The sequence below is a fragment of the Fusarium flagelliforme genome, assembly GCF_020744385.1.
Source record: "Fusarium flagelliforme strain FIESC 12 MPI-CAGE-AA-0113 chromosome Unknown B0J16scaffold_2, whole genome shotgun sequence".
Classification (NCBI taxonomy): Eukaryota; Fungi; Ascomycota; class Sordariomycetes; order Hypocreales; family Nectriaceae; genus Fusarium; species Fusarium flagelliforme.
In genome coordinates, this window is record NW_025763504.1 from 945,755 (window position 1) to 971,158 (window position 25,404).

Genomic DNA, 25,404 nt, shown 5'->3' on the forward strand with positions numbered 1-25,404 from the left:
GAAACTTGACAATATTTTAATACCCCTCGTGCGCCGCTTGTGTGATCGTGATAGCAAGATACTCATTCACGATAAGCTATTACTCCAAGAAAACTCCCCAATTGTTTTATTCCTTCCCGGGTATATATATCTTCCCCTTATAGCAGATTGATATCAATAGCCACCTTTAAATCTCATGTCATAGCAACGTCGCCATTAGTATGTACAGCCGTACCGTTCAGTTCACCCGAGTTGGCGGCACCATCATCCTTTGATACTAAACTCTGGCAACCCGGACAGTTATGAATGACCTCATGAGCAAAGACGTCACAGTCGATACAGAAGTGTTGTCCACAGACCTCACATGCATAACGGCCGCTTTCGCTGACACCCTTTGCTGTCTTTGGTGCGCCACTATCTTCCTTAGGCTTGTCTGATCCTTTGTTCCTCGGTGGCTCAGGGAAGGGCGCAAGACATGAGAAACAGGCTGCAGATCCGGTGGCTTTTGCCCAGGGTACTTCGACCCAGTTCCGTAGCGGAAATAGATGATGATATGAGCGGGCCAAATGTGTTGACAGAATAAGCGTAAGATCGCATGAAGGGCACTCAGCGGGGATGCGGCACACGCGGGCACCACAACGGGTGCAAAGATAACCCTCGCGGCAAGGCCGATTATGACAGGCGCAATAACTTGTCGTCCCGTTGGGAACGAGCGTTCGGGATGGGAAGCCCATCATAAGCAGACTAGCCGTGCTCTGCTCAACCGTGCGTGTCACGGGGGGCGTGGTGGCTGCGAGGAAGAGTTCGCGGAAGTGCACCTCGTCCATCGCGATATTGTATTGTGACTCGTCGCCGGCATTTGTTCGTGAGCACAGATCAGCGCAAATGGCTACCTGAGCGGACAATCCGACAATAGACACGCGTATCTTGTCTGTAATGAGGTTGCCGATCGTCTCGTGGATGTCGCCGGGATCGCTCGATAATAGGGCGCCGTAGATAATAAGGACTTCTCGTGTGCCGTGCGAAGGCGCATGGCTATAATATGTTAGCTTGATGATTCCTTCACGATAATGGCAGTATCGCACTCACAATAGAGCTCCTCGACACATCTCGAGAGCGTTCTGCAAACTTGGGTTTCCCTGAGGATCTTGACTCTCCAGCCCCTTTAACTTGTCTAGATGTTCCGCTGGATTTCCTCCCACCTCACTGAGTCTAACAGCAACACCGTCGCGCATACCAATAATGCCCAACTGCGAAATAGGATTTTGTTCGAAAAACTCCCGCACAAAGGCAGCCGCATAACTCAGAGTGAGGCGATATCTCGTCGGTAGCAAGTCCTTCTCCGTCATAGCAAACGACATATCCAGCACCAGCACCATATGCCGAATAATTCCTCTCTGCAACGGCGTCGTATCGCGTAGTAATCGCTTTCGCTTCTCGGCCTCGAGCACATTGAGACTAAGGACACCATCTTGATCCTCTTCTGGCAAATTCGTCTCCCAAGTTCGTTTCGAGACTTCCCAAGCTCTAGCTGAGTCGCCCTTTCTCGATTTCGAAGATTTGCCCTTGCCGGCCTGGGGGTCGTCGTCGGCGACGCGGTGATCCATGATGTCGTCGTCCGACATGTCGCCGGTATATTCGCCATCTGAGTCGGCCATGGTCGCGGGTATTTTGTATATACTTTATTGTAAGAAAGGAATGTTGAGGTGGAAGGAAATGTAACAATACGAGACGTGAGTGATGGTGACGGAATTAAGTCTACAAGGCTGTGTTATCTTCTCAGCCTTGCCGCGGCAGATCCACTCCTTGGGCTTTTAGACTTGATCGTCCAACCAATGGCGCATGCCTGAAAACAAGCTTGTATTAGAGACTATCTGAAGCTGTAAGTCGCATACTATTGGTGTCACTGTTTAGGATATGGGTAGTATGTATAAGAATTGTTACTTAATTAACCGAATCTTCTAACTTCGATCTTCGTATGCATTAGTCGCTCATCAGGGTATAACTACGAAGAAAACTAATCACTACTATATACAAGCTAAAGGGTACTAGATCTCCCCATGATAGCATGTAAAAACAGACATAATCCAGCAAAAGTCTTGACCAATAAATCCCATTGGTAAAGCTGGACGTAATTTCCTCCTCTCGCAAGCCCAAAAATAATCGCACGTAGGCCGCCTTTCATGCAAAAGTCCCCATTCAACCATTGTTCTATCGCATCCCATAGCATTGCAGCCTTGGGTATGTTCAAACCCCCTCCAGGACTCAAAAAGAGTACCGTCCTCATTTTAATAACTTCAAGCAAAAATTCATGTCATAACGTGTGTACGTCGTTCGACCGTGAGCTGGGTCGTCGAGTGTAAGGAGGGATATCGAAACCGAAAAGAAGTACGCCATCAAACGCCGTTCCAAAGCAAAACCCGCAACAATGCTGATATCAGTGCTGCATTAAGGGTAGGTGTTGGTAACGGGCATTGGCCAGTCGTCCTCGGTGATGCTGGACCAGAAGATCCAGATCATGATTACTGAAAGCAGCGTGAAGAGCGTTTGGAAAAGAGAGCCGTCGATCTTTCCGCTTGTGCCGTTGCAGATGTACTTGCTGACAGCGTAGTTGAAGACTTGTCCGATCGCAAAAAGAAGCCCGGCGGCGACAAGGTAGATCATGGGGCGCGTCTCGCCAAGAATTCGAACGACCAGGATGGCCTCGAGGACAAAGTAGGCGACAAGGAGGACCAGAGGAACAAGCTGGTAGAGGACGTAAAGAGCGATATTTCGGTTGTTGCCGCTATAGCTCGAGTCCCAGTAGCCAGTCCATGAAAGACCGGTATCGAGTGCGATATAACCAGTTCCGACAAGCAAAACAGCAGCCGAGATGATAATAAGCGCGATCGAGAGAGGGGTACCGTCGTCGATGATCTGGTAGCCTACAACAGCATTAAGCATTAGGATCCAGCAGGTGGCAATGATCATGCCAATGTGGATAGCGGAGAAGGCCTAGCAGTGTTAGTCAATGGTCCACGGCAATAGTTGAGCATCCAACTTACAACTCTAACGGTGCCATTCAAAGGAAATTCTCCGACGGAAAAGACCTCGCATATGCTGATGATGATGTAGCCAATGAGGAATAGTTGCATCTCTCTTCGACCAACAGCTGCTCGTTTCCTTTCTGACCGGAGCAGGAGAAAGCCGGCGGTGACGATGGCGATACCAGCAAGAAGAATCGAACCCAAGTTTCCCAGATGTCGTCCCCCGCTCAGGGAGATACCCGTGAGCTCACAACCTTCCCAAGGTCCATTCTGGTCGTGGTTTGGAGACAGAACCTATTGATGATCAGTAAAGGTCCCCATTGTTTTTCGGCTCCACTCCAACATGACGATTAATGGCGTATGTAGATCAGGTTTATTAACGTACATTGCAAACTGGGAGAGTAGAATCTCTGCAAAAGTCCTGTAGCACAATTGAATTAGAATTGAACTCCAATGCTGTTGAACAGCGGATGATCGAGGGCGTACATGAAAATTTCCAAATTCGGTAGACCCCATTGTGATTGCGGATGCGAAACTCCTCGTTCAAAGGGGGTACATCCACTAGCAACCACAACTGGGTAGAGAATAGTAGATTGAAGTTGAAGTCGTTTAGGGTCGGCCGAGTAACGTTGGCGACGGCGATGGGATATAGGAGAGCGGTATCGTGAAATAAATTCGTCGAGTTTTTCGTCAAGTGAGGATGTAAAGTAAAAACAAGGAAAAGAGAAACGAGGTTTTTCCCGACCCCTTGTCGAGTTGTGGTGAATCGAGCGGTGGTTGAACTTGCTTGGCTTGTATGGATGGGATTGACGGTGTCGTTGCTAGGACGGGTCCTGCGGTGGCTGGTGGAACGACAAGCTGTAATTTCGCGGTGTGTCCAGCAGCTCCTCAGCTAAGAATGTACTTGTAGCAGATTTTGCGACAAGATCGAGACGATTGATTATTAAAAGAGAAAATGGGAGAAAAGGTGTTGCATGCAAGATCTAAGTAGATCAAATTGCTATGACGGGCAGTAAAGGCAAGCAATCAATCAAGCAAGCAAGATTGGACAGGACAGGATATTACAGGAAAAGCTGGTTTCTATGCGCGCACGCGAAGAAAAGAGGCGAAACGGGCCAATATAAGATTAAAACAGCCCAGCGGGCCTCTAGCAGGTTTTTGGTGGCCTGGTCTCAGCGGGAGCGGAGGACGGGCTACGGCCCAAGGGCCATTTCAGGGCAATCCCCAGGGTCGCATCACACTTGGCTAGCACACCTACCTGGTCAAGCTGGTTCAGCCCAAACCTAATCCGTGCAAGGAACAAAGCGAAGCAAGAGCAGAGCCCATGAATGGCAACTTCCAATTTGTCCCGTTCGTAGCCTTGGGTACTTGGCCTTGCATCGATGCGATGCGATGCGATGCATGCTGCGTTGTTTGGGCAGGTTCGTCCCAGTCAAGTCTAGGTAATGGCAATAGCCCCACGAGCATCAACTTCCAGCTCCACTGCTCTTTCCATCTCTTGGACATGGATCTTACCCCCGGTAAACTAAAACGCAGGTACCTACCGGGGGTACATTATGCTCTCTCAGAGGCCTCTGAGTGGCTGCTTCAGCGGATCAAGACTCGAACACCAACAGATTTGTAGTTTATGATTGGTTCGAGGCATCAAATTACGATGGGCCACGCTTGATGAGACCGGGGGGTTCAGTGAGATTGCTTGTTGCAGGCATGAGACTGTCTCTTTTTCTCTGTCCTGTGCTTTGGTTGATGATCTTTGGTAAATGCTCTCAAAGCTATGATAAACAAATGAAGACTAAGTATTATTAAGAGGGAGACAGTGTAAGGGTGAATGAATATGGCATCATGTCGTTAAACTATTGAACCCCTCAGTCATAGGGATGAAAAGAGGGAGGGGAGACTGGACTCTTTGCTTTTCTCTCGTATCAGTGCATAATCCATAGGCCTGCGCACTTTGATCAACCAACGTCACATTTAACGGCTTCTTCCAGCCAAGACAGGACATGAGAAATAAAGAAGGGAAAAAACAATATGCAGGTCACCATGTGGATGATGCCAGATGCGATTGAGATTGAATTTCAGCCACCACACGATTCGGTTCGGTAAGATTCGATCGCGTCTATCCGAATATTTTCTTATTCCAGTCCCTTCATATTTGTATTTCTTTGATAATTGACTGAATACTCTGCCCAGGTTGCCTCTAGTTCTCACTAAATGCACTGGAAGGATGATGAAAGGCCGGACCTAGTGCAGCCGTTTCGTTTCACTCGACCAATTGCGGTCTAAAGCAAATTACGTTCTTGGCACTTACATCAAAGGCGCTCTGCGTTCAATGCTCGGCGATCCTGTTTTCATCATTTGCGCGATTGTTGATGAAAGGAAAGACACGAGAATAAATCGCAATTCGCTTGTTGATTCTCTAGACATATGCTCTCTTGTACTGAATAGACGTTGGTCATAGCCCTCTAAAGATTCGCTACAGCATCTGCAAGGTCCCTGTTCAATATGTCACCTATTAATTCCTATGACATGCCCTTGCCAATGTCTCCCTCAAGTTCAGGTCTAGACTCTATTAATTCAGAGGCAGGTCGCCAAACTTGGAAGCTCAATTCGCCAAGAGAATCATCATTTTACCCGCCACACCCGAACTATGTGGTAACTGGTTGATGGATAGAGGGCCTAATATGCTTGCAATTTCTTTTAGGTTGTCTAATGGACCCAGATCAGATCCGACTTGTATCCGTCACAGCCTCTAAGATCGACAGCACCAGCACCAGCCACTTGACCAGCAACCCAGTTCTATTCTTGTTTGTAAACAATGATGATTTGGGCTGAACTTCAAGGTCCCTAGTCCCCCAGGTTTTGACATCAGCGTACAGGTAAAATCCTTGGACAACCACCAAAGCTGATCATCGGTGCAGCCGACGCCAGCAAGACCCTGCTTTGTTTCAGGATCATGACAGACTTGCTTCATTGAATCGTCTCCCAAGAAACTCTATCTCGTGACTACAATCGGTGCCTCAAATACGTTTCAGGCCAGGTTTTCAGCACCATATCTGCATAATCGTCTACGCTTAAAAAAGACAAGACGAAGATCTTTTGACGATCTAGGTCATGCTCTCATGTGGCGTAGCAGGTTACACGTTATCATGTGGCTGTGCGTTACACTTCAGCTCTTTGTTGTGCGGCGAAGATGCTTCAACTTGGTCCCGTGTGACTGCTTCTACGGTTGACACGTGTAACGGTGACGCTTATGAGGCGAATTTCTTTATCTTCTAGAAGTGGACGATCTTTAGCAAACTCGGATGAATCGACAGAAAGCCCGAATTGTTTCTGTGTATTTGCTTATCTTGTTGTCTGACTGAATCGCCAAGCAGACAGACACAATGAGACAAAATGCAGCACCTAACGAAATTATGAAACAATGGCTCAGCCCAGCAAATAAAACAGAATTCCAGCAAAAGGAAAGCTAGTCCAGCTTTCAATTGCTAGGTTGGCTGCCTATATTGACTGGTATCGAACTTTGATAACTCAGGTATAGGGTAATTGAAGTTCCGGATATTGGAGAGGACACTCCATTAACGACGATGAGTGTTTGACCATATTCATTGATCCTGCTCTACATAGACATGAATAATGATCTTCGTCTCATGGGTCTGGGTTACACCGTTGATTACGTCTAATTGTTATACATGAAAGAAACACCTCAGCTAGGAAACCGGTCGTGTTACCGGTCATCACGGTTGACAACGCCCGGACAAAAAGTCAACTCGTTTAAGCATGAACCCGTTGTATATAAGTCAGACCCATGTTGTAAAAGAGGCAGTGTGAGCGGCATATCTGTACAAGCAACCAACAGCTATTATTAGTCCCACAAAGTCCTGCATACAGAGAGGCTGAAGAGTTTGAGGCTACACCCGAAGAACCACAGCACAGGCACTACGTTAATAACTACAGGTCAACAGGTGGTCTGTACCTGCAGCGGGACTTTCGCTCCAGCCCGTTCATGTGCGACCCTGCGAGTGCTGTTCGCAGGGCGGACACGAAAATAGCAATGACTGTTACAAGTATATTAACTGCAAGAAAGAGGGTCTCTTATGCTTCAAGTTGACGTGCAGGGTCCTCCCGGATAGTAAATGGACGAAAGTCAGCTCTAACGTCTTGTGTATATAATCTGGTGGACCAAGAAGCAAAACTTAACGGACAAGACCGATAAGGCGACTGTGGCAGATGGTAAAGTTTAGTTCTAGAATATCGTCACGTCCGATGTACCGAGAAGCCTCCGTTCTACAGTAGAGCACGCGACAGCTCTACAACGACTTCACAGGTAGCAATGTCAACGATGATAGGGCTGTCAGTACATGGTCAAGTGTTGTAGGCTCTCAAGTCAAAAGTGTATACTGGCGATCACATCTGCACTGAAGTCGTGAGAACAGTTTAGTTCATACGATCAAAATATATCAACATATATACTGTATTCTACTATGGCATAAGCTAATAGAGGGAAAATGTCATAAAGGCCGAAGACTTTAGTGTTAATCACGTTTCTTATGATCTAATGTCTCCTAATCTTAGAACAGCTTAGAAGATATGCCACAGGTGCTCGGCAACATCCCCCATCCAGTAACATGTAGGAATAACTGTTTATTTCCATATGTAACATGTTATCCCCCAGATTCACTGAGTACCTTTTTGGTGCCCGTGATAAGATTCAATAGGCCACAAGTCTTTGCCGTGCACATAGTATCTTCGCCATTTCAGGTAGGTGGTTTTGCCGTAAAGCTTGTGTGCTTCTACCTCAGTGTTATTGACAGAGATGTCATCCTGACATCGTCATAGAGGCTGATAGATCTGGAACAATATTCGATGGAGAATTTCTATATTTGGTATCTTGATTGTATCCACGATGGGAAAAATGAACAGTTCTGGTGTCCTATCGCCGATAAGTGTTCGTGTACCTTGCAACCCTCGAGTCGCCAACACGTCGTCGGTAAGTGTACAGAAATTCAGGGTCAGCGTATCCAAGCTATTCATATTTGAACTGAATGCCTGGCGGGTGGGTGATAACGTCCCGCGTCTCGTCAGGAATTGGTAGGAGGCGATGATGGATCGATTCAAGTCCTCCATCGAATATCGGCCCGAGATCACGGGCTCTGTACTTCTACCGGAGACTTGAGAGAGGAACCGGTTATCAAAGGTGCCGGTTATGATAGCCCGTACATCGCTAATTCCTTGTATTTTTGGTGGTCCGAGACAGAATGGCAGGGATATAGAGCATCCTTTCAGTGGTGACGGTTCTGTTCCCATCAAGAATAGTGCTAGATGACTGCTTGAACCGCCAACTTCAATGTAACGCCACGTAATGGCTTCGCTTCGAGGTCTTATGTTCCGTTCGAATCTATGTTGTTGTTCTGGTTACCGACTTGAAGTAAGTACAGGATTTGTGGTATATGCTAGGCCTGGAAGTGTTGTAGAAAAGCCCGAGACCAAAAACTCATGCCGAGCCATCGCGGTGTCCATATATATATATATATATATGTGGTTCTGCCTTGATTGTTTCTAGAAGCATGAGGTGACCAAGCTATTTGGACCTCCATTGTGGTGCTGAAAGTCGTGACCGCAGAGGTCCCGCTGGACAATCCATGAATAGCGGTTGAAGGGTTACGTCATGTAGGTCTTGATGACCTCGTAGATAAGCGCTTCCCGTAGCTCGTCTTGGATCCAGTCAGGAAGGGCGATCTCAGAAGAGACCGAGCTTATAATTCGTATATTATATACCGCAGACAACACAGGACTTGCAAGCTTCCTCTGGTACTGTTGGCAGTTGAATAGTTGGGTAGCCCTCTTTGACGTGTTTGTCCATGATATATATATTTCGTGTGGAATGTTGGCAGATTCGTCTTGCGTGTGGTGGGCGTTGGAAAGGGGGCGGTGGATGGAAGATAGTCCGAAGTTCGATAGGGGAAATGAGGGGACTTTATAATGTCTTTGAACACTGGTACTGCTTAGTACGGCGAAGTTCAGCTGTTACTTCCTTCTGGGCTTGTATAATATATACATTCGGGTTGGTTCCCAAGACACAGTGTTGCGTGGGCCGACGGCCAATGCCTTGACATGGTATATATATATCCGGAATGAGATGCTGCTGTTTCAACTTCATCGGATATGTAACGGGCTCTTCAATCCACAGCCGCATGAAGCATCATATATAAGGCAGATGAGTTGGGGCTGAGCACATAGTGTAGAGTGAAATCTGCGACTGGTATCTCTGTTGCTATAACAAGAAGAGACCTAGCAAGGAGAGGGCCGAGAAAGAAGGAAGAGCAAAGGAAGAAGAAACCCTGTGTTTGGGAAGGCCAGTAGTGCCTTGCCTAACATGACGGAATCAGCATCAGGGTCTTGTAAAGGGCACTCGATATATGCCCTGTCTGGGTGAAAACTAACCAGTTCAACCGTTGCTTCTTCTTGGACTGGTTTCACCACGTAGACGTCAGTGTAGCGACCGAGGTGCAGGTTCAAGCTCGTCGCCATGACCTGGGTGCCAGGTTTGAAGTTATTGAAATCCCAAACGTTGGGGACTCCCCTTTTTGCAACCATCTTGAGGGGATGTCTTGTTGTATGGAATGTTCCGTATAATATAGCAATATACAATCTACCAGGTGTGGTATAAGTCGTCATTAGAGGTCCGTGAAGTAATCGCAGCCTCTAGAGATCATGATTTGTAACGGCTGGATTTCAGGGGAACGTTGAGAAGCGTCACTTCAAGGGTAACTATTATCACGGGTTAGCCTTGACCACTTAAATATCTGGAGATTACTTACAGACATATTCATGATCTCGTTGATAGATGAGTCCCGATGGTGGAAAATGGTGGGAGATGCCTGGGCTTCTTATACCTGGCAGATAGTCTCTGTTTGCTTGATTATCAGTTTGTCCAGTAGTGACAAAACGTTGCCTGTACGATGTGGAATGATATCATTCCATATAGTCAATCAGTTTACAAGCACAAACATCCACACAATGATGCTTCACAAATCGATGCAGCCACTTGGGCTCGGTTATAACTGCTCGCGATTGGGCTATAGACACTCTTTCCACAGGAATATCTGCACTCATATTAGCACATAAGTCGCACAAATAACAAGCTGTTTACATTTGCTTCATTGTGTGTTTAAGTCTAAACACTGAAATCATCAACTAAACCAGCAAATGGCCTATGAGTATCGCGGCACAGTTATTAGCATGTTGTTCTGAACGGCTTGGACGTATAGTTTGTGGAAGACACTCTAATTCCAGACTGGTATATATTATGGATATTTGTCGTTGTTTGACCAAGAATAATATTTCACTCAGCTGGTAATCTAGACAGTCCAAGTAAGTCTAGATTACCTTCTACGATCACCTAAACCAACATATGAAGTCGTACACACAAAAGCTTATCAATCACAAGTAATGTGAATTGCCTAAGAAATACGGAGTAACATACACAAGAGATCTAACCACAAGGTGAAACCAAGACTGAGCGCAGTACAACCTTGAAAAGAATGCATCTTTGTTCGGCAATTTCTTGGGCTCCGATGGGTATGGTCTCATCTGACAAGAGGCTGGACCCTGACAAATAAATCACGCGATTAGAAACAAGCGGACCAATGTGATTCGAGAAGTTTGACAACTTGTTTTCAAAGGGTCGGTCAACACCAGATCGACATGTCTTCATCTCTGAACCCTTGCTGCGCTACAAGTACCTGATAACATAGCCCAAGTCGGGGATATTTGTAATAGAAACCAGATACACTTATATCGGGTATCTTGAGCTTAAATTATGGCGTATTCGGAGTTCAATCTGTAACACAGATGTCTATCTTTACAAAAAAAAAAAAAAAAAACCTGGACGATAGAATGTTGTTTGCATAAATCCAATATCTAATCGAGGCCTACAGGACTCGATACCAAGGGACCCAGTGACGTAGCTGGTATCCACCGCGAGTCAAGAGGGCCCGCCAAAGCTGCCGATATTGAGACGGCGATAGGCCCAAAGACGAAATGACTGCGAACTTGAATTTACCCTGGATGACTGATTGTGTGAGTGGAACTTGAAGAAGGTTGAGATTCCCATCTTCCCTCTTTGCGGTAGCGCATCTTGAAGCGGAGGACAAGAGGTACTTGAGAAGTACATCCAACTCTCTCCAGCAACGTAAAGTCTGGGGGTAGCTTAGTATGTGGAGAGAATAATCCTCGTGAACACTGATATCGTGGGGAAACGAGGATAAACTCGGGGCGACCGCTTTTAATTTTGGACCTTCTGTTGATCTCGGTTGAAAGATGTTGTTGTTGTGCGAGCTGGCTCGAAGACTCATGACTGAAACCCGGTCTCACAAAGATGAATAGAACCACCAGAAACAGTGTTGGAAGTCCGCTGGTAAGCAGGAATAGCGGCAGATGAGTACAAATAAACCGCGTGAACTGCAGCTCTTGTCAGGAGGGAAATACTGGAACCTGCATATTCCCAGATGACAGTCACACTCTAAACACTCCAATTTCAACCGAATGGGAAACCAAGCATGTGACTGGCCATTTCTACACAGCCTTGACTGCGGTAGCGAGTCAGATCTAGAGCAGCGCTTCATCTGACTTGTCTCAGCTGAAGATAGATCTTCGAGGTGGCATTGTTTTGTGTTTTATGCAACGAGCAGAAATAGTGATGAATTCTAGTAAATCGATCAGCTAAACACATGTGAACGAACCCCCACCTTTGTGTTCCAACGCCTTGGCTCTGAAGCTCTCTAACATGTCTGGCACCCCACACTCACGATAGCACCTAAAACTGACACTGACGGACGGGAAGCTTGCCCCGAGCGCCCATTGTAAAACCCGTGGAGACGTGCCCGCTTCAAGTTCGTTAAAGCGTGGAGTCTACTAGGGGCTTTGGCTTTCTTATCGAGTTGGTGAGACTGGGGGCCATATTAAATGTCTATGAGATGATGACGAGGACAAAACAACCCGATAAGGTACTGTACGGTACGCCCGTTGAAATTCAGAGTTTGAGGCCGTAGAAAATGGGCGGAATTACCCCTGAGAAAACATAACGGTAAAAGAGGTAAAATCGAATAGAGTCAATTGACTGATGATCATGCAAGAGCAAGATTAAGGTAGATTCGCTACGTGAGATAAACGGAAGTAATAGATTGGATACAGTGCCTGCCTGCTTGTACTCTCCAATTTGACGGGCAACCGCGACTCGACTCGACTTGACTCTACTGTACCTGCCTTGACCTCCTGAAAAGCCTCCCCTGAAAGAGTGACTTCTCGTACATACTATTTTCCAGAAGCCGTCCCTCCCCTTGCCTTGCTTCCTTCCATGGAGTTTTAGTAGTCGACTTGTCCAGTTCATTTCAGTTGCCCTTCGTCTTAAGCCAATTCTCTTCAATTCTTCCTCCCTTCTTTACCTTCATCCTCCATCAACAATTTACTTTTATTGCGCTGTTTTCCTCACCCGAAGTCGATCATTTTATCCGCGTCGCCAGTCTAGTACATTTCATGGTCGCTGCCCCTGCCGCTGTCTCGCCTGACTGTTATCGGGATTTGTCACTTGTTGCATCTACTGTCTATCGGCTTGAGCTCCTGTCTCAATCGTGGTCATCTGCCTATCGTCTACCCCAGTTCCAGCTCCAGGTCCAACCACCACGCGCTGCACTCCAGCTTTTCCCCAGCCGCGACTCCATCTTAGACGAGACGGAATTGTCTAACTAGTGCTTTGAAGATTACTTGAATCAAGCAAAGGGCTTTTACCAGCGTATCGCTTCCAGCAATACCTGACATTATCCCCGCGCAATCCGCCTGTACCGCGGTACACGCATTGTATTTGTCGTGTCTTGCTTGGCTCTCGAATCGCAAGTCACTTCAAAGTACCTGATCCCTAAATACACGCTGCCGAGTGACGCACTTAGCTACCACCAACCAGGGGTCCCAACAAGGCCTCTCTCAACTGACTAGGAACCCACACGCCCAATTGAACCCGCGCTTCTGTCAGGTATCACTATCTTTGCTGGGTAGTTCAGGTGTTTTTGCCTGTTTACCAGCCAATTTCTCTTTTTGCCGATTAAATCCTGCAATAGACACCGATAGACCCTGATTCCGTGCAGTACCGTACGGCCACCCCCCGGTCACCCGACCCCATCTTTCCCATTCCCCCTCCGCCGTCTCTCGCTGGGCCGTTCGAGGTGCCGATGACCTCGTTGTTTCTCGGCCTTTCCCTTTCTCTTTCCGTACCTTTTACCTCCAGTCTTTTTGCAGAAGGGCGCTGCTGCTTAACAGCCCCATCTTCCCAAAATTCCTCCCTCAAGGTCTTCACGTCTTCCCTCAAATATCCCACTGCGGACCCTACGTCCTGATAACCCACAACACCAAGACCCGGACTCCCAAGCGACGTCATTGCTCGCGGCCCGCAACGACCACGATCGTGACTACGACGATAGCGAAGATAGCGACGACACCGACCGCCAACGCCATCGCGACGCGGCCAAATCTAAACGTCGCTCGTCTTATTCTGGCTCCGAGTCGTCCTGGACCGACACCGGTGATCTCGGCGAGCAGCTCGACGAGCACGACCCTGTTCGTCTACAGCTTGGTTCCGATATAGAGGACGAGCTTCTAGCAAACGTTCACCGTCGACACCCCAAGAAGCACGGCAATCAAAAGAGAGTTCGAATTCAAGACTCAAATTCTCACCACCGTCCTTCTCGGTCCCGATCTGCCCTTATCAATAAGGAGGCTATCGAGGTCCCTAACTTTGACCCTCCAGGCCCATCCCGTGTTGAACGCCTACTCGGTACCATCATGGCGGGACGTACAGGATCAATTCATGGCCTCACTGGCAAGGCCCTGATGTAAGAATAATTGAACTTGAAAACATCTGGCTCGGTCGCGTGCTAACATCATGTAGCTATTTCACCAGTATCTTTGTATCGCTAGGTGTTTTCCTTTTTGGATATGATCAGGGTGTCATGTCAGGCATTATCACGTAGGTTCTATTACTGAAATAACCTTTCTATCGTTACTTACTCTTTTTCAGCGGCCCATACTTTATGGATTACTTCGGTCACCCTTCAAAAGCCTACGTTGGTACTATGGTAGCTATTTTGGAGATTGGCGCATTCATCACTTCATTGATGGTCGGTCGTATTGGAGATATCATTGGACGACGACGGACCATTTTCTACGGTTCATGCGTATTCTTTATCGGAGGTGCACTCCAGACACTGGCTACTTCTATGCCTATGATGATGGCCGGTCGTTTCGTTGCTGGTTTCGGTGTCGGTGCGCTCTCAACTATCGTACCCGTTTACCAGTCTGAGATCTCGCCGCCTCATAACCGAGGAAAGTTGGCCTGCATTGAGTTCACAGGAAACATTGTCGGTTACGCTACATCTGTTTGGGTTGATTACGGCTGTGGTTTTATCGAGAATGACTACTCCTGGCGCGTTCCTCTCGGATTGCAGTGTGTCATGGGCGCTCTCCTTGGCCTAGGCAGTCTTGTCATTGTTGAATCTCCTCGGTATGTGAATCTTATTTTTTATATCACAGCTGGAAAAAAGTTACTGACTTTTGTAGATGGCTTTTGGACAACGATCATGACGAAGAGGGTATGGTTGTTATTGCTAATTTGTACGGTGGCGGCGACATTCACGACCCCAAGGCTCGAGACGAATACCGCGAGATCAAGATGAACGTCCTTCTTCAGCGACAGGAAGGCGAGCGAACATACAAGGAAATGTTCCGTCGATACAAGACCCGAGTCTTCATCGCCATGTCCGCCCAGGCGCTCGCCCAACTCAACGGTATCAACGTCATCTCTTACTACGCACCATATGTTTTTGAGTCTGCCGGCTGGGTTGGACACGATGCCGTTCTCATGACTGGATTCAACAGTCTCACATATCTTATGTCGACAATTCCACCGTGGTACCTGGTTGATCGTTGGGGACGACGCAAGATTCTTCTTTCCGGCGCAACAGCCATGGCCATCTCACTGTCGCTAATCTCCTACTTCCTATTCCTTGACATTAAGTGGACGCCCCGACTGGTCGTTTTGTTTGTCATGATCTACAACGCTGCTTTTGGCTACTCATGGGGTCCCATTCCCTGGTTGTACCCACCTGAGATTCTCCCTCTCAGCATTCGATCAAAGGGTGCTAGTTTGTCAACAGCAACAAACTGGGCTGCCAACTGGTTGGTGGGTGAGATGACTCCAATTCTACAGGAATCGATCAAGTGGCGCATGTATCTGGTTCACGCCTTCTTCTGTGTGGCCAGTGTAATCATTGGTAAGTTGTCTTGTCTAACATAAGCTGATGGCATCACTGACATATCTTAAGTCTATTTCATTTATCCAGAGACTTGTGGTGTTCGCCTGGAGGATATGGATTCGCTCTTTGGAGACGCGAGCACTGTCGCTGGTACTCCCTCCTTGCACGGCACTGAAACTGGTTCATTGATAAGGGGTGGATCTCCCGTTGGATCATCCCGTGGACTTATCGGACCTTCATCTGCTATTCCAGGCCTTGATCTCGAACCTCCTATCGACGACGACGCCAAATCCCAGATGCAAAGCGGTGGTGATGAGCGAGGCGTTGGTGGGTGGCTATCAAGAGTTGTTGGCCGAAACAGATCCGATAGCGGTAGCAGCGCACAAGGCCGCTATGCTCCCCTTGGCCAACAAGAAGAAGCCCGACGCAGCGATCGATAATGAGGTACTTTGAAGTTAGTTGATAGACGATTATCTGCATATAGATGGCGCAGGCATTGAGTGTATTATCATCTGGATAAAGATGTTGGAACAACGCCTTGAAGACGGAGTCACTTGATGGGAAAGAATTGGCTGATTACGTTCGAGCAAAGGAGGCATTTACGAATGAAGGTGATATTTTAAGTTTTAGAAGAGGATTACTGCGTTTCTTTTGAGAGATTTCTGGATCGATATATCTCTAGACCGAATCCTCATGGAGTTAGACGGCTGATGCCATGGCCTATATACCACATATAATGAGAGCGGATCGAATTCAGCTTACAGTGGTACAATTTCTATATAACTGTGACTATTAGTACTTGATTTGTGTACTTATCATTCAATTGTGCTATACTGGGTTTCCATCACCAAGTTGAAGTCTAATTATTCATACAGTAATAGTGGGTCTGTGCACTTTGCAACTTCTCACTCATTGCGAATCACCAATATTCAATCACTTCCAGTCACATTCTATCACTATGGCGAGCCCTCAAATAATACATGCATACCGACACCTCTACCGAACCCTCCTAAAAGGAGTACAGTATTCAACCCCCGCTCGTTTCGTGGCACGCGGTCAGCTCAGAAGAGCCTTCCGGGAACCCGGTGCCACCTACGATGAGAGAGGCATCAAGCGAACCCTCTGGTTCTTAGAGGCTGCGGCCAAGGAGAGAGGAATGGAGCACAGGATTCTGAAAAACTTACTGCGGGTTCATCAGATGAGGTATCGGAAGAAGGATTACTCGGCATTTGATCCGTTGAAATATGTAAAGTGAGTTGACACAGCTAAGTCTTGGGAGTGAAATGTGCTGATGGAGTGGATGAAGCTATGAAACGAAGGTGGCGCATCTTACGGCGTACAATCACTACGATATGACGGTTGCTATGCTTAACAAGAGCATGGGAACGTTGTTGCGTTGAGCTCTTCATATATTCGCTGGACCGAACGGAGGAAGAGCTTTCATTCATGTGTGGTTAATTGAGCCGCACATTTGATCATTGAGATCGAGGAACATGGTCGTTGAACGAGTGAGAGCAAAACACCCAGAACTGTAAACTATTGTATCATAGGCACATGGAGGAAAGAGCGTTACAAGAGTTTATGTCGCATGTTTAGACAGCTGATTTTACGGATATGATTTGAATACACTATGATATGGGCGTTCTCAGTCCCATAGATAAATTTCCATATCTCGATAATACATGTATAATACACTGGACGTAAACGCAATTCTTACTAGGCTAACCGATGCCTTTCAACGCCTTGATAAATATGATGCCGTACCCTTGCCTTCAGTCATTTTCGCCTTCAATCAAGCTTGATGGGTTTCTTATCGACGTTCAGGAGGAAGCTCTACTCCTCGCCTGGAACAACAATATCGACACCGAGCTCCTCGAGGAAGACCTGGTTAAGGCTGGAACCATCTCTGTTGTAAATCCAGTCGCCCATAGCAGTGCCCTCCTTCTGGTTCTGACCCTCGCCAAGGAGGCACCAGTCGTACCGCTTAGGGCCTGAGAGGGGAGATGACAACCAGATCTGCTTGTTGGGAGGCTGCTTGTTGATGACATATGTGCCCTTGTCAGGCCAGCTGATGGTGAGGACTCCAGCCTGTGTGTGGAATATTAGCAAATGCCAAGGAAGATCTTTAAGCTTTACGTACCGAGAATTCGACGTCGATATCTTCACGCTGGTCCTGAAGCTCCTCAAATCTGCCAACAACATTGTCAAGGTATTGGTCGGCAATCTCGTGATACTCTTGCTCGGTGATCTCGGCAACAGCAGCAGTGGGCTGAACTTGTTCGGCTTCGTTCAATGGCTTAGCGGGGTTCTCGGTATCAGGCATGATGCCCTTCTTGTGAGATACTGTAGTCGAGAAGTTGCTTTGCAAGAGCGTTGGGTAGATGGCGAGGCGCGAAGCATAGGCCGTGGATGCGACACGGAAGCCGGAGCGACAGACGGGCGCTTGAGAGCGAATGGCTCGCGAAGCCATGCGAGAAGCTTGAGATGCGATTTGTCGGGACATTTTGATATGCGATAGACGAGATCGTAAAGTATCGTTTGTGTAGTACGAAATAAAGATCGATGAGAGAGTCGCCGATGAAGATCAGAATCCAATTTGCTGTTATGATTTCGTTCAATCGCTCTTATTCAGAGGGTTGATGATGAAAGATTGAATCCCATGCACTGGAGCTCCCCGCGATTCAGCATGAGGTGCAGCTGCAAGCGGCCAATCATGCTTCGATTTGAGCTGAAGAAGGTACGTACTGCAAGACAGCTTCCGCATCCCGTCATCAGCTCCGCGCCGTCGTCCGCCCAAACAAGCCCCACCATCGACCGCTTCCACCTAAGGTGCCGTACAATTACCACCGTACCGCACCTCATTCACCACTGCTCTTCTGGAGGCATGAAAAGCCTTGGTCCTCAATCATGATCAACGCATTTCTGGTCTTTAATGGCCAAGGTCAGCCCCGTCTGACCAAGTTCTATACTCAACTGGTTTGTCATACTCTTCCCTCATGCTGTTCTAAACTCATCATGCGCCCTTGTAGGAAACGAGCATACAGCAGCGCCTCATATCCGAAATCTTTACCCTTGTCTCGAATCGACCGGCCGGATCATGCAACTTCCTACCTCTTCCGCCTATGCTCGCCGCGTCTGGTACTTCTCACACCTCCTCGGAAGAGCAGAACGATGTCCCTACCCTCGTAACATACCGCAACTATGCGACTCTTTACTTCATCGTTATCTCCACCTCGACCGAATCACCCCTCGCACTGATCGATCTTATTCAAGTCTACGTGGAGGCTCTTGACAAACTCTTTGAGAACGTCTGTGAGCTGGACTTGATTTTCAACTTCGAAACTCTACATTCTACGCTATCGGAAATGATAATAGGAGGTGTTGTGATAGAGACAAATCTGGATCGCATTGTCTCAGGAGTCAAGGCGCAAGGAACGGTTGCAAAGAGACCTGTCAACGAGGGCAGAGGGCCTACTGGTCTAGGAAGTGGACTTGGCATGGGCGCCAACTTTGCTTGGACAGGACGATGATCATCATGAAATGAATGAGGTGAAATAAAGGCATGCCATAGCAGAGTACAAGACGTATCTGCGCGCAGAGGTATTCGTACATATTATGCCTTCACGAGAGTAACGCCAAACTCCGAGACTTGAATACTACACATATAGAATACACTATTTCGACTCGGGCTCGTCTTTCGGGGGATGAAAAGGTGGCGCATCCGCTCGTCGTTCGTATCGCTTCTCTGGGTCGACGGTACCAAAGAGGTATTGCGTCTTCTTTCGGATCTTGCATTGAGTTAGCAGTGAATTCACTCTGATGCGACGACATATACGAACCTCTTCAGAAGGCTTGTACTTCTGACCCCACCATTCGAACTCGGAGTAGAAGAAGAGCCAGACTAGGGCAGCTAGGAGCTGGGTTAGTGATAGAGTAGGATAGCTTCAAGAATTATTTTATGTACCAATAATCGTCAACAGCTGGGCAGTTTTGACAGCCTTAACCCAGCGAGGTGCTTGACTCGCCAGAACGATGCGACGCTTATACTTCTTCTCGAATCGTAGTTGTTGTTGGACGGTGAGCTGCTTGAAATTGGGAGGCCACACCTTTCGTGCCTTATAAGGGTTGGTAGCTACCGTCAAAGGAGCCTTCTTGAGAAGGCTGTCCTTTGACGATGAAGCCATACGTCGGACCAGCGTCGAGAACATCGTGACCAAATTGTCGTGATTTTGGTAATTGAATGACTTGAAGTCCAATATCGAGCTTCGTATGATGGCGTCGCAGTTGGAGAATCTCCAATAGGAGCGCCACAGCACGGCCACATTTCAGCCACAGTTCCCACCTAGGTTTGCAGGAACCACGCTAAGGGACTCGCATGCCGCTAAGGACTCTGGAAGGAGAAAGAAAACACAGGCCTTATTTCGGTATAAGTCCGTGTCGTGTGTTTCTTTCACCCTAGAGCCACTTGACGCACCACGACTGCCCCGCGATTTTCACCCCTCCTTCTTGTCAAGCCCGATTTCAATTCCTTACAACGGTGTGACTCAAAAATTTCCAGCGAAATTTCAGGGTATGTGGTCCCATATTGTCCTCAAACTGCTTTGTTTACCTTGAAGGACACAAGCTAACATAGAATTACTTCTTGTTTTTATAGGTCTTCCATTCGTGACCATGGCTTCCACCGACGCCGTTCCCAAGGCCATGGAGTCTCTCCACATCTCTAAGACCAAGGAACTCAAGGGTGTAAGTCCAATTTACTGCAGTTTTCACGAGGTGACCACCCTAACTGTCTCTAGACTGAGAAGCGAGATAACCTCATTGCCATTGAGAAGAAGTACCAAAAGATCTGGGAGGAACAACATGTCTTCGAAGCCGACTCCCCCAGCACCAGCGAGGTGCCCCTCCATTCCGTTTCCGCCGCCGAGCTCCGTGAGCAACAGCCCAAGTTCTTCGGATGTATGGCCTACCCTTACATGAACGGAACTCTGCACGCTGGTCACTCTTTCTCCGTCAGCAAGGTCGAGTTCGCTGCTGGTGTTGCCCGCATGCAGGGTAAGCGAGCTCTGTTCCCCATGGGTTTCCACTGTACTGGTATGCCTATCAAGGCTTGTGCCGACAAGCTCGTCAACGAGGTCAAGATGTTCGGTCAAGACTTTTCTGGTTACAAGGAGGAGGAGGAGGCCGTTGTTGAGGAGGCTCCTAAGGTCCAGCAGACCAAGGAGGATCCTACCAAGTTCAAGGCGACCAAGGGAAAGGCTGCGGCAAAGACCGTCAAGATGAAGTGTGTTCCTTTCTTACAGACCATTATCACTATACTGACAGCTTCAAAAGGTACCAATTCCAAATCATGCAAGCTATCAACATTCCCACCGAGGAGATCCACAAGTTTGCCGACCCTCATCACTGGCTTGAGCACTTCCCTCCCCTGTGCAGGGAAGATCTCACCAACTTTGGATGCCGTATCGACTGGCGCCGATCTTTTGTCACCACCGATGCCAACCCCTACTACGATGCTTTTGTTCGATGGCAGATGAACCGTCTCAAGGAGCTGAACAAGATCAAGTTCGGAAAGCGATACACTATCTACTCTATCAAGGACGGCCAACCCTGCATGGACCACGACCGATCTGATGGTGAGGGTGCTGGCCCTCAAGAGTACACTGCTCTGAAGCTCAAGGTCCTCGAGTGGGCTCCCAAGGCTGCTGAGACTCTCAAGGGTAAGCTGCCCGAGGATGCTAAGGTGTACTGCGTTCCTGCTACGCTACGACCCGAGACGATGTACGGCCAAACTTGCTGTTTTGTCGGACCCAAGATCACCTATGGCCTCTTCAAAGCCAACGAGACCGACTACTTCGTCATGACTGAGCGCGCTGCCCGAAACATGGCCTACCAGGGTATCTTTGCTAAGGAGGGTGTTATCGAGAAGGTTGCCGAAGTTGTTGGATCAGAACTGGTTGGTTCCCTGGTCGACGCCCCTCTGTCCCTTCACAAGGAGGGAGTCCGCATCTTGCCCATGGATACTGTCCTTCCCACCAAGGGTACTGGTGTGGTCACCTCTGTTCCTTCTGACAGTCCCGATGACTACGCTACCGTCACCGACCTCGCCAAGAAGGCCGACTACTACGGCATCACAAAGGAGTGGGCTGAGCTTGAGATTTTCCCCATCATCGAGACACCCAGCTATGGTGACCTTTGCGCTCCTTTCCTTGTCAAGAAGCTCAAGATCGCTTCCCCCAAGGACACAAAGCAGCTCGAGGAGGCCAAGGAGCTGGCTTACAAGGAGGGTTTCTACCAAGGTATTCTCAAGGTCGGCGAGTTCAAGGGTGAGAAGGTTGAGGTCGCCAAGCCCAAGGTTCGACAACAGATGATCGATGCCGGACAGGCCTTTGCCTACTCCGAACCTGAGCGAAAGGTCACCAGCCGATCTGGCGACGATTGTATTGTCTCTCTCATGGACCAGTGGTACCTCGACTACGGTGAGGAGTCATGGAAGCAGACTGCCCTCGGCTGGGTCGACAAGGGCTTGAACACTTACACATCAGAGACCAAGAACCAATTCGAGGGAGTCCTGAACTGGCTGAACCAGTGGGCTTGCGCTCGAAGCTTCGGTCTTGGTTCAAAGCTGCCTTGGGATCCCTCATTCTTGGTCGAGAGTCTGAGCGACTCAACTATCTACATGGCCTACTACACCATCGCCCACTACCTCCACAACGACATCTTCGGAAAGACAAAGGGATTGGCAAACATTGGACCTGAGGCTATGACTGATGAAGTCTGGGACTATGTTTTCTGTCGCCGAGAGTTGACCGATGAGGTTCTGAACAGCAAGATTCCCAAGGAGAGCCTCGAGAGCATGCGTCGCGAGTTCGAGTACTTCTATCCCCTCGACGTCCGTGTCTCCGGCAAGGATCTCATCCCCAATCATTTGACCTTCTTCCTATATGTACGTAAACCTAACCCTTTCATTTTCGTCGTCATTTTGTTTTTCCTTGCCTTTTTTCGATTGTCTCTGTCATTCTTTATGTTCTTCGAATTCTATAACAATCTTCTGAAATTGCTGTCTTTTTTTGCATCTTGCGCGCCTGAAATCACTTACATACGGCCTCTCTACGATGCTTGAGACCTGTTTCGAGGTGATGTGTATTGGGACGCTTGGATGGATAGCTCAGATGAAGCTATTCACGATAGTGATAACGATCCACCTTTCCTTTTACAGCAGTTACAACCCACTTGCGAAAACCGATTGATCTTCACAAGTGCATCTCATTTACTGATCGTTCGATAGGTTCATTTGGCTATGTTCCCTCAGGAATACTGGCCTCAAGGTGTCCGTGCCAACGGTCATCTGATGCTCAACGGTGAGAAGATGAGCAAGAGTACCGGTAACTTCATGACTCTCCGAGACCTTACCCAGAAGTACGGAGCGGACGCTTCCCGTATCGCCCTTGCTGACGCAGGTGATGGTGTGAACGACGCCAACTTCGAGGAGGATGTTGCTGATACCAACATTCTGCGACTTTTCACCCTGAAGGAGTGGTGCGAGGAGATGGTTCGGGAACAGGATCAGCTTCGAACTGGCGAATTCAACTCGTTCCAAGATGCCCTCTTCATGAACGACTTGAATGCCGTCACCAAGGAAGCCGTTGAGCAGTACGCCAACACCAACTACAAGCTGGCCCTGAAGGCTGGTCTGTACGAGCTCACAAGTGCTCGTGACTTTTACCGTGAGGCTTGCGCAGCTGCCAACATCAAGATGCACAAGGATGTTGTTCTCCGATACATTGAGGTGCAGACTCTGTTGCTGGCTGTCGTTGCTCCTCACTGGTCCGAATATATCTGGCTCGAGGTGCTGAAGAAGGAGGGTACTGTCCACAACGCTCGATTCCCCGAGATCAAGGAGGTTGATGCTTCTCTGTCGGCGAAGCGCGATTACGTCCGAAACACTGCTTCCAACGTTAACTCTGCTGAGGGTATTCAGTTGAAGAAGAAGGCTAAGGGCAAGGAGACATCCTTCGACCCCAAGAAGCCCAAGAAGCTGACAATCTTTGTCGCCGACAAGTTCCCTGCTTGGCAGGCCAAGTACATTGACCTTCTCAAGGAGATGTGGAACACTGAGACCAAGTCGGTCAACGACAAGGAGCTTAACGGCAAGATTGGCAAGATGGGAGAGATGAAGAAGGCTATGCCATTTGTGCAGAACCTCAAGAGACGACTCCAGGCTGGCGAGCCAGCAAGCGCTGTGCTGGAACAGAAGCTTGCATTCGATGAGAAGGAGACTCTTCTGCAAATGATTCCTGGACTGAAGCGAACTTCAGGTCTCGTCGTGTGTGACGTGATCTCTGTGGAGCAGGGAAGCCAGAAGGGCGTTCTCCTGACCGAGAACAAGGAGGTTGACATTACAGTCCCTGCTGCAGAGCACGCTGTCCCTGGTCAACCAACCTTCCATTTTGAGAATGTCGAGGCTTGATTATGGGTATTAGGAAAAGAAAAAAGAGGTTCCCTGTCATTATGATTTGATGTTTACTAGACAAAGTACGTAGGGACGTACTCAGACCGACGGAGAAGGTTGCGCGTTCCTGCGTAGGATATGTGTATATGTGGGCCGAGAGATCTTTGTTTGAGTTAAAAATGGAAGACTTGCCGATCAGATATACCACTAGAGAAGGCTTGTTTCTTGTTATGCCCAGTTTGTGATTGTCATGGCCGTTGATTTGAAGTTGAAGTGGGCGCATTCCTCGATCTAAGATGAGCGGATGAGCCCCAACTGTGTGTGTATGTAGGCTGAGGCCCAGGCTACCTCAGCTACTCACTAGACTATGAGCTGTCTGCTCAACTTGACCCATTCTGTAGGCTATGTACGTGTGCATGTGCATATGAGCTGAGCTGACTGTGCTTTGTCACTCCGTTCATGACCACAGGACCACTTAGCCACCGTCAATAACGACAAGATAGAAATAGCAACTAATAGTGATCATGATAACTAACAGCACATGATTCATTGATTGCCAAGCGTCAGGTTGCCGATAGCCTTCTTGCTTCCCTATAATCATCGATTGCCAAGTTCTACTACAAAATTCCAGAACTCTACGGGACCAAGGATCGATTTGGTTTACAAGGTTGAGGGAGCCGGGCAGGGATGGGAAGGGAATTAGCATTAGCGAGGCGAAAGGAGACGAAGCCCGGGGGGCGAGTCAACGTCCTTTGATAGATTGGTTTGTTTCATGGTATGGAATGAATTTTATTAAGTTCATCTAAATAAGGAGTTCATTCTAGTTTGCATCTATTTCTCCGATAGGACAAGGGATGGGGCATTGAATTGAATTTTAATTTAGATATTGAATATTTCCGTCTGCATGTGAAATCAAAATCATCGGATGTCTGTAACAGGCCCCTGGCGATAAAATAAAAATGTCTGGGGCAATAGACAACTGTAATAAGCAAAAGGGGGACCCGAAAGCTTGATCATGCGAAAATATGGAGTTATCTGGGTCGGTAAATAGGAGAGGGAGGAGAAGCGAGGAGAGAAAAGTCAAGGGGGCTTGTTTACAGTGTCTGTATCTCTATCCCCATGAGGTACTTTTTACTTTCATGGATTCAATCATGAAATGGATGTCATGTATTGCGCGTTCTTCCAGGTGCGGTAGGTATTAGAGTAAAGGAACGGTAGAGGACGGACGGGAACCGGGGTTAAGGGATCAGGCCCGTGGAACCACTATAACCAGGTGAGTTAAGCTAAACTATTGCAGGTGACAAGGGTCCAATCCAAGACTCCAAGTCCAAGGACATGATGAACCTTTTTTTCTTTTGGTGACCGACTCTAAAAATGATATATCAGACTCCTGAGTTAGTTAAGGCTGATGTACAGTACTGTACATAATTAGCTAGTAGTGATGTGGCGGAGACGATCATTCTCTCCTTTCCCCTTGAATTTGAATGTGAATGCCATGGTCACAGCCTGGTCAGGGTTGTTTTATTTTGCTTGCGCGTCAGAACCACAAAAAAATTCCAACACAGATCTGCACTTTATTAGCCCGAGCCGCAAAACAGAGATCCTGGGTCAGGGCGTCCAATGAGGATGCCTGCCGCTACTTGCGCAG

General features: G+C 48.0%; 9 protein-coding genes across 9 annotated transcripts; 4 read left to right on the plus strand and 5 right to left on the minus strand.

Moving 5' to 3' along the window:
• Positions 1–21: 21 nt before the first annotated feature.
• B0J16DRAFT_360795 (Ssl1-like-domain-containing protein) lies at positions 22–1,762 on the minus strand. The gene is made up of 2 exons (XM_046129722.1): positions 1,069–1,762; positions 22–1,014 (listed from the first exon to the last, which is right to left on the minus strand). Exons 1-2 carry the CDS (start codon positions 1,635–1,637, stop codon positions 174–176), a joined length of 1,410 nt encoding a protein of 469 aa, XP_045985949.1. The 5' UTR covers positions 1,638–1,762; the 3' UTR covers positions 22–173.
• Positions 1,763–2,346: 584 nt separating this feature from the next.
• B0J16DRAFT_53146 (chitin synthase III catalytic subunit) lies at positions 2,347–3,764 on the minus strand. Its single transcript, XM_046134009.1, has 4 exons — positions 3,492–3,764; positions 3,391–3,426; positions 3,024–3,299; positions 2,347–2,973 (listed from the first exon to the last, which is right to left on the minus strand). The coding sequence occupies exons 1-4, from the start codon at positions 3,519–3,521 to the stop codon at positions 2,428–2,430; spliced, it is 888 nt and encodes a 295-aa protein (XP_045985950.1). The 5' UTR covers positions 3,522–3,764; the 3' UTR covers positions 2,347–2,427.
• A 5,417-nt stretch (positions 3,765–9,181) lies between these two features.
• On the minus strand, positions 9,182–9,835 carry B0J16DRAFT_315739 (uncharacterized protein; the record flags this gene model as incomplete). Its single annotated transcript, XM_046125268.1, has 3 exons — positions 9,182–9,373; positions 9,447–9,599; positions 9,824–9,835. The coding sequence occupies 3 exons, from the start codon at positions 9,833–9,835 to the stop codon at positions 9,182–9,184; spliced, it is 357 nt and encodes a 118-aa protein (XP_045985951.1).
• A 3,801-nt stretch (positions 9,836–13,636) lies between these two features.
• Positions 13,637–16,098, plus strand: B0J16DRAFT_53175 (uncharacterized protein). Its single transcript, XM_046134010.1, has 5 exons — positions 13,637–13,888; positions 13,945–14,022; positions 14,074–14,556; positions 14,613–15,325; positions 15,377–16,098. Exons 1-5 carry the CDS (start codon positions 13,839–13,841, stop codon positions 15,745–15,747), a joined length of 1,695 nt encoding a protein of 564 aa, XP_045985952.1. The 5' UTR covers positions 13,637–13,838; the 3' UTR covers positions 15,748–16,098.
• A 95-nt stretch (positions 16,099–16,193) lies between these two features.
• B0J16DRAFT_368330 (uncharacterized protein) lies at positions 16,194–16,948 on the plus strand. The gene is made up of 2 exons (XM_046130207.1): positions 16,194–16,558; positions 16,614–16,948. Exons 1-2 carry the CDS (start codon positions 16,266–16,268, stop codon positions 16,705–16,707), a joined length of 387 nt encoding a protein of 128 aa, XP_045985953.1. The 5' UTR covers positions 16,194–16,265; the 3' UTR covers positions 16,708–16,948.
• On the minus strand, positions 16,949–17,948 carry B0J16DRAFT_299312 (uncharacterized protein). The gene is made up of 2 exons (XM_046124531.1): positions 17,448–17,948; positions 16,949–17,395 (listed from the first exon to the last, which is right to left on the minus strand). Exons 1-2 carry the CDS (start codon positions 17,808–17,810, stop codon positions 17,141–17,143), a joined length of 618 nt encoding a protein of 205 aa, XP_045985954.1. The 5' UTR covers positions 17,811–17,948; the 3' UTR covers positions 16,949–17,140.
• Positions 17,949–18,111: 163 nt separating this feature from the next.
• B0J16DRAFT_281538 (AP complex, mu/sigma subunit) lies at positions 18,112–19,288 on the plus strand. Its single transcript, XM_046123945.1, has 2 exons — positions 18,112–18,283; positions 18,337–19,288. Exons 1-2 carry the CDS (start codon positions 18,215–18,217, stop codon positions 18,835–18,837), a joined length of 570 nt encoding a protein of 189 aa, XP_045985955.1. The 5' UTR covers positions 18,112–18,214; the 3' UTR covers positions 18,838–19,288.
• On the minus strand, positions 18,910–19,585 carry B0J16DRAFT_53197 (uncharacterized protein). Its single transcript, XM_046134011.1, has 3 exons — positions 19,272–19,585; positions 19,147–19,217; positions 18,910–19,095 (listed from the first exon to the last, which is right to left on the minus strand). The coding sequence occupies exons 1-3, from the start codon at positions 19,513–19,515 to the stop codon at positions 18,982–18,984; spliced, it is 429 nt and encodes a 142-aa protein (XP_045985956.1). The 5' UTR covers positions 19,516–19,585; the 3' UTR covers positions 18,910–18,981.
• A 393-nt stretch (positions 19,586–19,978) lies between these two features.
• On the plus strand, positions 19,979–23,774 carry B0J16DRAFT_379940 (uncharacterized protein; the record flags this gene model as incomplete). Its single annotated transcript, XM_046131037.1, has 4 exons — positions 19,979–20,050; positions 20,104–20,588; positions 20,639–22,250; positions 22,593–23,774. The coding sequence occupies 4 exons, from the start codon at positions 19,979–19,981 to the stop codon at positions 23,772–23,774; spliced, it is 3,351 nt and encodes a 1,116-aa protein (XP_045985957.1).
• Between the last annotated feature and the right edge of the window lie 1,630 nt (positions 23,775–25,404).

Coding starts and splice junctions, on each gene's coding strand:
- B0J16DRAFT_360795 (XM_046129722.1), bottom strand. CDS start 1,637: ATGGCCGACTCAGATGGCGAATATACCGGCGACATGTCGGACGACGAC. Junction 1,015..1,068: donor ATGTGTCGAGGAGCTCTATT/GTGAGTGCGATA, acceptor AACATATTATAG/CCATGCGCCTTCGCACGGCA.
- B0J16DRAFT_53197 (XM_046134011.1), bottom strand. CDS start 19,515: ATGTTCTCGACGCTGGTCCGACGTATGGCTTCATCGTCAAAGGACAGC. Junction 19,218..19,271: donor CCAGCTGTTGACGATTATTG/GTACATAAAATA, acceptor CCCAGCTCCTAG/CTGCCCTAGTCTGGCTCTTC. Junction 19,096..19,146: donor AGTACAAGCCTTCTGAAGAG/GTTCGTATATGT, acceptor ACTCAATGCAAG/ATCCGAAAGAAGACGCAATA.
- B0J16DRAFT_53146 (XM_046134009.1), bottom strand. CDS start 3,521: ATGGGGTCTACCGAATTTGGAAATTTTCAT. Junction 3,427..3,491: donor CCGAATTTGGAAATTTTCAT/GTACGCCCTCGA, acceptor ATTGTGCTACAG/GACTTTTGCAGAGATTCTAC. Junction 2,974..3,023: donor TGAATGGCACCGTTAGAGTT/GTAAGTTGGATG, acceptor TAACACTGCTAG/GCCTTCTCCGCTATCCACAT.
- B0J16DRAFT_299312 (XM_046124531.1), bottom strand. CDS start 17,810: ATGTCCCGACAAATCGCATCTCAAGCTTCTCGCATGGCTTCGCGAGCC. Junction 17,396..17,447: donor ATATCGACGTCGAATTCTCG/GTACGTAAAGCT, acceptor TTCCACACACAG/GCTGGAGTCCTCACCATCAG.
- B0J16DRAFT_368330 (XM_046130207.1), top strand. CDS start 16,266: ATGGCGAGCCCTCAAATAATACATGCATACCGACACCTCTACCGAACC. Junction 16,559..16,613: donor GATCCGTTGAAATATGTAAA/GTGAGTTGACAC, acceptor GAGTGGATGAAG/CTATGAAACGAAGGTGGCGC.
- B0J16DRAFT_53175 (XM_046134010.1), top strand. CDS start 13,839: ATGGCGGGACGTACAGGATCAATTCATGGCCTCACTGGCAAGGCCCTG. Junction 13,889..13,944: donor CTCACTGGCAAGGCCCTGAT/GTAAGAATAATT, acceptor AACATCATGTAG/CTATTTCACCAGTATCTTTG. Junction 14,023..14,073: donor GTCATGTCAGGCATTATCAC/GTAGGTTCTATT, acceptor ACTCTTTTTCAG/CGGCCCATACTTTATGGATT.
- B0J16DRAFT_281538 (XM_046123945.1), top strand. CDS start 18,215: ATGATCAACGCATTTCTGGTCTTTAATGGCCAAGGTCAGCCCCGTCTG. Junction 18,284..18,336: donor CCAAGTTCTATACTCAACTG/GTTTGTCATACT, acceptor GCGCCCTTGTAG/GAAACGAGCATACAGCAGCG.